This window comes from Corapipo altera, unplaced genomic scaffold (genome assembly GCF_003945725.1).
Source record: "Corapipo altera isolate COAL_440 unplaced genomic scaffold, ASM394572v1 189, whole genome shotgun sequence".
Classification (NCBI taxonomy): Eukaryota; Metazoa; Chordata; class Aves; order Passeriformes; family Pipridae; genus Corapipo; species Corapipo altera.
Window position 1 is genome coordinate 345,637 of NW_020885064.1, and position 9,672 is coordinate 355,308.

Consider the following 9,672-nt stretch of genomic DNA (forward strand, 5'->3'; position numbering starts at 1 on the left):
CTGAGTGGCTCAGCAGGTCATTGACCCAGTCCCTGCTCCCAGTACAGACCAGTCTGACCCAGTATGAACCAGCATGACCCACTCCACTATAGCCCAGCTTGGCACAGAGTATGATCCAGTACAAATACAGATCCGTCCAACCCAGTCCCCTCCCCCAATATAGATCAGTCCAACCCAGTCCCTGCTGCCAGTATGGACCAGTCCGACCAATACAGACCAGTCCATCCCTGTCCCCATTCCCAGTTGAGACCAGCCCATCCTGTCTCCACTTCCAGAATGGACCAGCCCATCCTGTCCCCACTCCCAGTCTGTCCCAGCTGGTCCCTGTCCCTGCAGAAGGGTCAGTGCTGGCAGAATGCCCAGGCCGGGCAGCGCCCGTGGTGCCACCGAGCTCCAGGCACTGTCCCTGTCCCTGCTCAGCCTGGCACTGCCAGGGGGGCCCAAGGACATGGGAGCAGCAGTGCCGTGGGCAGGGTGTGTGCAGGGCAGGCAGGGCTGTGGGGCAGCAGGGGCCAGGGTACTTCCAGAATACTTTATTTTGTACATACAGTTTGTCAGCGTGCGGCAGCCGCCCCTCAGGCCCTGGAGCCCCCTGGAGCCGTGGGGCAGCAGTGCCGTGGGGCAGCAGTGCCATGGGGCAGCAGTGCCGTGGGGCAGCAGCGCCGTGGGGCAGCAGTGCCGTGGGGAGGCAGGCATGTGCCGTCACCCCACGGCCGGGGCTTGGGCTGGGGAGGGGGGGCGGGGGCAGCCCCTGTAGGGCCCCAGGACTGACTGCCCCCCAGCCTCCCCCAGCCCTGCCCATGGCTCCCCCTGCCCCACACACCCCCCCGCACCTTGGGGACCCCCATCAGCCAGGGCATTGGGGCTCCAGGAGGAGGGGTCAGATCGTGACCCCCAGGCAGCCCCCGCCCCATGGGACCCATCCTCGTCCCCCAGGCCCGGCCGCCCCCCAGGATAAAGTGCACATGAAGCCGGGGCGGCGCGTGGGGGCAGCGAGGCCGGGGGCAGCCGTCCCTCGGGGCACCGTGGGCCCGTCCTGCCGTGGCATCCCCGCGGTCCGGCCATCACTGCAGGTAGCGATAGGCCTTGAAGCAGTGGTTGCCCGAGTCAGCCACGACCACGTGGCCATCGGAGGTGAGTGCCAGCCCCTGCGGTCCGTACAGCGGGTCGGCCGCCGTGTTGATGTAGGACAGGAACGAGCCTGCGCTGTCAAACACCTGTGGGGGGACACGGCTGTCCCTGACGGCCCCACGGCCCAGGGACCCCCAGTCCCTATGGCCCCTGGACCTGTATGGGATCTGCAGGACCCACTCCCTGTGGGGAGGACGTGATCAAGTCCCCCCAGGTCCATCCCAGTTGACACAAGATCCTTCCTAGTTGCTCCCAGTTAACCCTAAACCCCTCCCCAGTTCATCCCATTTGCTCCCAGATGACCCCAGACTCCTCCCCAGGCCATCCCAGTTGCTTCCAGTTGGCCCAAAACTCGTCCCAGTTCCTCCCTAGACCCCCCCCATAGACTCTTACCAGTTGACCCAAGACGCATCCCAGTTGCTTTCAGTTGACCCGAGTTGGCTCCACACTCTTCCCACTTGACCCAGTTGCTCCCAGTTGACTATAGCAGCCCCCCTACACTGTTCCTAGTTGACTCCAGACCCTTCCCAGTTGCTCCCAGTTAATACCACTTGCCTCTCAGTGACCTCCAGGTGCCCCAAAGCACCTTCCCAGTGCCTCCCAGGGCATCCCATCAAGAACACCTGGGGTTAGGGGGTCAGGGATTGGATGGAGAGAGGTTGGGGAGGGGCTGGTTCTGGGCCCCCTGGGGCTGCAGTGGGGGTCTGTGTGCAGGTACAGGGGTGGGTGCAGGTCCAGTTGTGCAGGTACAGGTGTGTGTTCAGGTGCAGGTGTGTGTGCAAGTACAGCTGTGCAGGTACAGGTGGGTGCACAGGTACAGGTGTGTGCAGGTACAGGTGTTTGTGTGGGTACAGGTATTTGTGCAGGTACAGGTGTGCAGGTACAGGTGTGCAGTACAGGTGTGTGTGCAGGTGCAGTACCTGGATGCGGCTGTTGCCCCAGTCGGCCACGATGATGTTGCCGTTGCTGTCCACAGCCACCCCCGTGGGCGCGTTGAACTGCCCGTTGCCCTCCCCGTGCGACCCAAACTTGAACAGGAACTCGCCCTCTGCGTTGTACACCTGAGGGTGTGCAGGGGGGACACACCAGGGGGTCACGGGCTGTCACCACAGCCCCCCCAGGCCCCACGGCACCGGGGGGACCCCAGCACCGGCTCACCTTCACTGAGTGGTTGTGGAAGTCAGTCACCACGATCTCGTTCTTGTTGTTGACAGCCACAAAGTGGGGCCCTGGGGGAGACATGGGGGGGTCATCCCTGGGACTGGGGGGCTTAGCCTTGGGGGGAATGGTGGGGCTCAGCTCTGGCCCCATGGCAGGACCAAGATGGACCCAAAGCCCTGACCCATGGACAGAGCCCAGAACCCAGGGCCACCAGCACGGCGCCACTGTCAGAACCTGAGCCCAGAGCCACAGCCCAGAACTGAATCCAGAACCCAGAGCCAGAACTTGGAAGCAGATCCCCAGCCCAGAGCCCCAAACCTGGCCCTGGGGCCAGAACCAGACCCTGAGTGCCCGTCCGGCCCCAGAACTCAAACTAGAGCTCCAAACAAACCCCAAGCCCAGAGCCTGGATCCAGAGCCCCAGCCTGGAACCAGAAGGTGGACCCAGAGCCTGGACCCAGCCCCCAGCCCACCGCTGGGGGTCCGGTGCCACCTGCCACCCTGGTGACGCCAGACACGTGGTCCTGCCCGCCCCGGTCCCTGGGGAGCCCAAGGCCCCACAGCTGGAGACCGGGGGGTACCTGCAAACTGGCGCTCGGCGGTGCCGCGGGAGCCGAAACGCGCCACCAGCTTCCCATTGGGCTGGAAGATGAAGACACAACAGGCCTTGTTGTCCACCACGATGATGTGCCCATTGCGGTCTACGGCGACACCCTTGGGGCCCATCAGCCGCCCTGCACCCAGCTTCGTCTGGGGGAGGCAGGGGGTCAGACTGGGGGGTGCCATGGACACCCAGCCCCACAGACCCCCCCACAGACACCCCCTGCTTTCTTTTTCCTCACCTTGAACTTGCCCTCAGGTGAGAACACACTGACCCAGCGGTTGTCGTAGTCGGCCACGATGATGTCACCATTGGTGTCCACAGAGACCCCCGTGGGGCGCTGGAGCTGCCCAGGGGAGCGCCCCCGCACCCCGAAACGCAGCCGGAACTGCCCCTCGTTACTGAACACCTGGGGGGGCAGCAGGGTCAGGGGGGTCAGGGGGAAGCACCCCCGCACCCCGAAACGCAGCCGGAACTGCCCCTCGTTACTGAACACCTGGGGGGGCAGCAGGGTCAGGGGTGTCCCAGGGGAGTCAGTGGGTGTCCTGGGGGAGTTTGTGGGTCCGGGGGGGCCTGTACCTGCACACATTGGTTATTGCTAATGGGGCCAGTGGGGTCATGGGAATCCAGGGGTACCCAGGAGGGCCTTGGGAGGGGTCAGTGGGGGTCCCAGGGGTCTATATCTGCATGCACTGGTTGCTGCTGTTGGGGTCAGTGGGGCAGGAGGGATTCAGCAGGGATCAGTACAGTGTCAGTGGGGGTCCCGAGGAAGTCTGGGAGTCCCAGGGGGTCTGTACCTGCACACACTGGTTGTTGCTGTCAGCCACAACGATGCGGCCGGCACTGGACGTGGAGATCCCCTGCAGGTTTGTGAACTCGCCCTTCTCCCGGCCGCGGCTGCCTGCGGGCACCGGTCAGGGAGGCACAGGGGGCCCCAGGAGACCACTCACCACCCCAGTGAACCCATTCCACCTCTGGGGCACTCCACCACACCAGGGACTCCCCCACAACCCCAGGGAGCCTTAGGGAGCCCTGGGGAGTCCCTGCTGCTGTGGGTAGCCCTACCACCCTGGGGAGCCCCCCTTGCCCTGGGGAGCCCCGAGAAGGTTCTGCTGCTGTGGGGAGCCCTGAGGAGCCCCCCAACACCCTGAGGAGCCCCCACCACCCCAGCAAGCACCAAGGTCCCCCCCGTGCCACCCGCTCACCGACGCGGAAGATGAGCTCGTCCTCGATGGGGTTCTCCTTGCGCTTGGCGCTGCCGTACATGCTGGCGGGGCGGCGCAGGGCTTTCTGCCGCACGTGCCCCCCGCCCGGGGACTTGACGCGGCGCTTGGCCTCCTCAGGGGACGGGGGCACGTCGCCAGGACGCAGGGCACGGGCGCGGAAGGGGGAGCCGCGCACGGGCTGCCCGTACAGCAGGATGGACAGCACGAAGTCGCCCTCGGTGCGCGGCGTGTACACCAGCTCGTAGGTGCCGTTGCGGTTGTCCTGCACCTCAGCCTCGGCCGCGGCGCCGTCGGGGCCCGTCACGGCAAAGCGCAGGCGGGCGCCGCCGCTGCGCACCAGTGCCCCGTCCTTGTCCTTGGTGGTGACGCTGAGCGAGCAGGGCTGCCCCACCACGGCCTGGCGCAGCCCCTCGCCCGTGGCCACCGTGGTGTGCGCCGTGGCGCTGGTGGTCAGCAGCGCGCCCAGGTTCTGGATGGAGCGGCGCAGCCCCTCGGGCTCGGCGCGGAACTCGAGCTGCGCGTTCTCCTGCGGGTGCTCAGGGAAGGGCCGTGCCGCCAGCTCCCGCAGCCGCTCGCCCATCTGCTTCTGCACCAGCAGCACCTCTGTGGCCGAGCCGTGGTGCAGCGCCTGCTCCGTGAACGCGCAGCTGCTCAGGATGCTCTCCTGGCCCTGCCGCAGCACCTCCAGCTGCGCCTCCAGCACCTGGGGGGAACAGCACCAGGTGGGACGCACACCCAGCACCCACACCTGCATCGCTGTCTGCACCCCAGCCCTGGCCCTGCCGCAGCACCTCCAGTTACGCCTCCAGTGCCTCTGGGCATGGTACATCTCTGTGGTGCTGGGGCAGGACCCCCACACCCAGTACCCCCAACCAACACCCCACCTGCATTCCCCAGCCACACCTTCAGCACAGCCATGCCCACAACCCCAGCCCTGGTGCTGCACTGGGACCCCAACTGCCACACTGGGGGTGCCACTGGCACTGGGGCACAGCTGGGGCATGCACACCCTCCCAGGAAGGACTGGCAAAGGGTGCAGGGGCACAGAGGAGGGGCACACGAGGAAAGGTGTGTTACCTGCTGCTTGGCAGCACAGGTGGCCTCCAGGTCGCGCAGCAGCACCTCCCGCCGCTGCCGCAGAGCCGCCTCCAGCTCCTCGAAGCTGCTCCCGATCTCGGCCTCGGCCTCGGCCCGGCGCTGCCCCAGCTGCCGGCTGATCTCGGCCACCAGCCCCACGGCCGCTGCCAGCTGCGGGAGCCTGCAGGGACAAGGGGAGCCCCTGAATGCTTCCAGACCTCCAGCTCCCTCTTCCAGCACCCCCAGCTCCACAGTGCTGCCCCAGCTGATCTCAGCCACCAGCCTCACTGCCGCTGCCAGCTCTGGGAGCCTGGGGGAACATGGGGACCCCCTGAACCCCCAAAGCTCCCCACAGCACCCCCAGTCACCGTCAGCTGTAGGAGCCTGCAGGACTAGGACAGTAGGGGGACCCCAGATCCCCCTGGACCAGCCCCAGTCCTTCCAGCCCTCTTTCCCCCTGTACCATGCCTGAGTGACACCAAGCTGGTACCGCAGCCTGCGGGAGCAGGGCCGTGGTGACTCCCGGGCACCCTCCAGGCCCCCATACCTGGCGCGCACGGCATCGAGCTGGTGCTGCAGGGCCGCCTTGTGCTGCTCCAGCACATCCCGCAGCGGCACCGTGTGGTGGTCGCGGTGCTCCCGCCGCTCCCCCTCCGTGCACTCCCGGCACATGGCTGTCTCGCAGGTCTCGCAGTAGAACTCCATCACCTGCCACACCTGTGCTCGTCAGCTGCCCCCCGCCCCAGCCCACGGTGCCCTGCAGGCCTCCCCCTTCCTGAGCCCACACAGCTCCCACAGTGCCTCCCAGACTCCCTGGACCGCTGTAGCCCCCCCGGGGCCCACTGTGGACTCCCTCTCCAAGGCCCGCAGCCCCCCAGACCTCCTTGACCCCCACAAATCTCCACAGCCCCTCCTGCTACCCACAGGCCCCCAGCCCTCCCCTGCTCCCACACCCCCTGAGCCCCTCCAGCTCCTGCAGCCCCCCAGCCTCCCCTGCTCCCCCACCCCCCCCAAGCCCATATAGCCCATTGCAGCCCCCTTAGCCCCTCCAGCCCCCAAGCCCCCCAGCCCCCACCTTTCCCTCGTGGTTGGGGCAGCAAAGGGGCTGCCCGGTGGCAGCGCCCAGGGGGGGCAGGGGCGCAGGGGGGGCCCCGTGGGGGTCGGGGTCCCGCTGCAGCACCTCCATCAGGTTGGTGATGAAGAAGTTGTTGGGCAGCGCCGGGACCCCCCGCTCAGGCAGGATCGAGGTCTGGCGGCACACAGGACACGACAGGGACAGGCTCTGGGCCGGGATGTAGTTCTGCAGGCACCTGGGGTCACAGGGGCCATGGGGGTCACAGGGGTCAGGGGTCACAGAGAGCACAGTAGGGACAGGCTCTGGGCAGGGATGTAGTTCTGCAGGAGCCTGGGGTCACAAGGGGTCACAGGGGTCAGGTCAGGGGTAACCCAGGGCTGGACAGGGACAGGCTCTGGGCTGGGACACAGAGGGGGCAGGGACAGGAACTGGGCTGGTAGGGGGACATGGGGGAAAACAGGGTGACAGGAGGGGACGGATGGAGGGACAGTGGGATGGGGATGGAGGGTCGGGATCCGCTGGGGATGGGGGTGGGGGCAGAATGAGGGAACAGAGGAACAGATGAATAGACAAGGGGACAGAGAGATGGATGGTGGAGGTGGACGGGGGACAGAAAGGTGGACAGGGAGCGTGGGACAAGGGCAGAGCCATGGGGTTGGGGGTGGGCAGAGAACTGGCTGGACAGAGACAGGGGGTCAGGGTGTGGGACAGGGGCACAGGGACAGGTCTGGGGGCAGGCAGTGGCAGGGGGACAGACAGATGGATAAGAGGGCTGCACATCGGGGCATGAGGGGCAGGGACAGAGGGACAGTGGGGCAGCAGGATGGACAGATGAACAGGGGTTCAGAGTGCAGGCAGAAAGCAGGGGGACAGACGGACAGAGGGGCTGTGCCGTGGCACAACGGGGTGCAGGAATGGGGGAATGGGAGACAGACCGAGGGGACAGATGGACAAGAGAGGAGCCTGCACCGTGTCACACTGGGGTGCAGGAGCAGGGCAAGGGGGACAGACGGACTGACAGACGGCAGGGCTGCACGGTGTCACACTGGGGTGTCAGTGGGACAGACGGACAGACAGACAGGAGGGCCGTGTGGTGTCACACTGAGGGGGAGCAGTGGCAGGGGGTGGCAGCCGGCCAGACAAATGGACAAACGGACAGGATGGACACAGGGCAGGGGTGCCAGCACCCTCGGGGGGAATGGACAGATGGACAGGAAGTGGATGGGGGGGCTGAGGCAGGGCCAGGGGGGCTCTGGGGGCACAGAGAGAGGGGGCTGTCAGCACCAAGACCCCCCCACTGCGGGGACCCCAGCCTCAGCCCCCCATATACCCCACACTTGGGGGGCTCTGGGGCTGGGCACAGCAGTGGGGTCCCAGCCCTGCCATGGGCCATGGAGTGCAGGGGGGTCTCAGCCCCCACCCCTGAGGGTACGGGGGGGCTCGGCCCCCTGTCTCACTGGGGGGGCAGGGGGCCCACGGAGCCCTAGTTCTTCCACAGGTGGGGGGTGCTGGGGGGGTGTCACACTGCGGGTTTGGGGGGTGCAAGGGGGGACACTGGGGGTGCAACTGTCGGGGGGACAGTGAGGGGGGCCAAGCTGGGGGACACAGGGGGGTGCAGCAAGGCAGAAGGAGGCTGGGGGCACTGGGGGGTCAGGGAGGATTGGATGCTGGGGGGCCAGGGGGCTGCAGCAAGAATGCAACACAGCCAGGGGGATGAGGGGCTGCAGGGGGGTGCAGTCAGGACATTGGGGGTGCATTGGGGGGTGCAGTCAGGACACAGTGGGGATGTGGTGGAGGTGGATGCTGGGGAGGTGCAACAGGGCAGAGGGTGTGCATGGGGGATACAGGGGGCTCAGAGACATGGTGGGGATGGAGGGGGGGGCGCTGGGGCACAGGGGGGATATCAGGTGCAGTGAGGGGCTGCAGTGAGGGATCCCACCTCTCGCAGAAGGTGTGCAGGCAGGGATAGGGCTCGGGGGGGTTGAGGGGGGCTCAGGGGGTCCCACCTCTCGCAGAAGGTGTGCAGGCAGGGCAGCACCTTGGGGTTGCGGTAGCGGTCGAGGCAGATGCTGCAGACCAGGAACTGCTGGTCGATCTGCCGCACCACCGGGCTGGCGGGCTCGTGGCGGGCCATGGTGGCTCCTCAGCCTGGGGGGCACGGCACAGTGAGGGGGGCACCCCACAGCACCCCATGGAGCTCCACGGCACCCCACAGCCACGACCCATAGCCCCCACCCATCCCACAGGCTCATGGTGGGCCACGGCAGACCCTCAGGCTAGGGAGGGAGGATGTAAACGGGTGAGGGGCATCCCGTGGCACCCCACAACCCCCCACTCAACCCACAGTGCCCCACAGCCCCTTGCCCACCCTACACCCTCACAGAGAGCCACGGTGGACCCTCACTCTGCGGCAGCAGGGTCATTGGGGTGTGGGCACCTTGGGGTATGCACAGCCCTGACCCACAGCACCCACAGTTCCCGATCCCACAGACACATCGTGGGGCACATGGGGGGCCTCCCCCTGCCCACCATCGTACCCATGACCCCCAGGCGCCCAGAGCCAGCCCCACACCTGCCCCCCAGCCCCACACGCCCCCGTGCCCCACAGCACTCACCTCCCACAGACCCACCGACCCCACTGTGCCCTATGGCACCTACCCCCTGCCCCGTGGGGCACCCACTCCACAGCACCCACAACCCCCACCCCCGACACCACTGCCCTCCCTCCTGTGCCCCGCAGCTCCCACCCTACCCCCTGCTCCAAGGAGCACCCATCGCCCCCGCTACCCCCCATCGCCCCCCACCCCATCGCCCCCCTCCTCTCGCCCCGGCCCCGCTCACGGCGCTGCGGCGGCTCCGCGCTCCAGGCCCCGGCCCCGCCCCAGCCGCCATTGTGCGGCACCGCCCCCCCGCCACACCAGGACCCCGAGGGGGGCTTGGAGGGGTCCCACACCCCGCATTTCCCCATGGGGGTCTGCCCCCTTCATCCCCGCTCACCCACCCCTAAACCCCCCTTACCCACCCCACGACTGCCCTCCTCGCCCCCCCGATCTCGCACCGCTCACCCCGTGCCCACCGCCCCCCACCCGGGCCCCCCGACCCCACTCACCCCCCCCGTAGCCCCCTCCTCGCTCCAGCCCACGCCGCGGGACCCCACGGCGCATCCTCGGCCCCGGCCCGGGATGCGACAGGGAGGCGGCCGGGCCGGGCGGCACCAAGGGCGCAGGAGGGGGGGATTAGATTTGTCACCCCTTCCCTCTTCAACGAGACACCCCCCGCCCGCGGACTGCCGACTCAGGGGCAGTAACGAGTCGCTCCGCGACGCGTTGCAGCCCCCGAGTGGGGGATCCGCGGGGGGGTCCCGTGGGAAAGTCCGCAAAGCGACCCCTCAACCTCCCCCCC

The 9,672-nt window shown here is 67.6% G+C and overlaps 2 protein-coding genes across 4 annotated transcripts in view; both read right to left on the reverse strand.

Annotated features, from left to right (window-relative positions):
- Window positions 1–798: 798 nt before the first annotated feature.
- TRIM3 (tripartite motif containing 3) lies at window positions 799–9,468 on the reverse strand. 3 transcript variants are annotated; one of them, XM_027669076.1, is made up of 13 exons: window positions 9,380–9,468; window positions 8,303–8,418; window positions 8,210–8,235; window positions 6,271–6,505; window positions 5,743–5,903; window positions 5,196–5,376; window positions 4,098–4,821; window positions 3,690–3,793; window positions 3,134–3,301; window positions 2,873–3,041; window positions 2,290–2,360; window positions 2,052–2,192; window positions 799–1,217 (listed from the first exon to the last, which is right to left on the reverse strand). In XM_027669076.1, the coding sequence occupies exons 2-13, from the start codon at window positions 8,402–8,404 to the stop codon at window positions 1,065–1,067; spliced, it is 2,235 nt and encodes a 744-aa protein (XP_027524877.1). In that variant the 5' UTR covers window positions 8,405–8,418; window positions 9,380–9,468; the 3' UTR covers window positions 799–1,064. The 3 variants fall into 3 exon arrangements, with proteins under 3 accessions (XP_027524877.1, XP_027524875.1, XP_027524876.1); XM_027669074.1 differs by lacking the exon at window positions 8,210–8,235 and having other exon boundaries at window positions 8,277–8,418; XM_027669075.1 differs by lacking the exons at window positions 8,210–8,235; window positions 9,380–9,468 and adding an exon at window positions 9,112–9,139 and having other exon boundaries at window positions 8,277–8,418.
- LOC113959807 (F-box/WD repeat-containing protein 7-like) overlaps window positions 8,542–9,672 on the reverse strand; it is a 17,231-nt gene continuing 16,100 nt past the window's right edge. Inside the window, exon 13 of the mRNA XM_027669067.1 lies at window positions 8,542–8,546. Within this exon, the coding sequence (XP_027524868.1) occupies window positions 8,542–8,546 (5 nt within the window). The remainder of the gene's footprint in view (window positions 8,547–9,672) is intronic.

What these genes read in the sequence shown, in the direction of transcription:
- TRIM3 (XM_027669076.1), bottom strand. Translation starts at nt 8,404, where the DNA reads ATGGCCCGCCACGAGCCCGCCAGCCCGGTGGTGCGGCAGATCGACCAG. An exon ending in ACCGCAACCCCAAGGTGCTG is followed by an intron (nt 8,236 to 8,302) that starts CCCTGCCTGCAC and finishes CCCGAGCCCTAT; the next exon opens with CCCTGCCTGCACACCTTCTG. An exon ending in GCCCCAACCACGAGGGAAAG is followed by an intron (nt 5,904 to 6,270) that starts GTGGGGGCTGGG and finishes CAGGTGTGGCAG; the next exon opens with GTGATGGAGTTCTACTGCGA.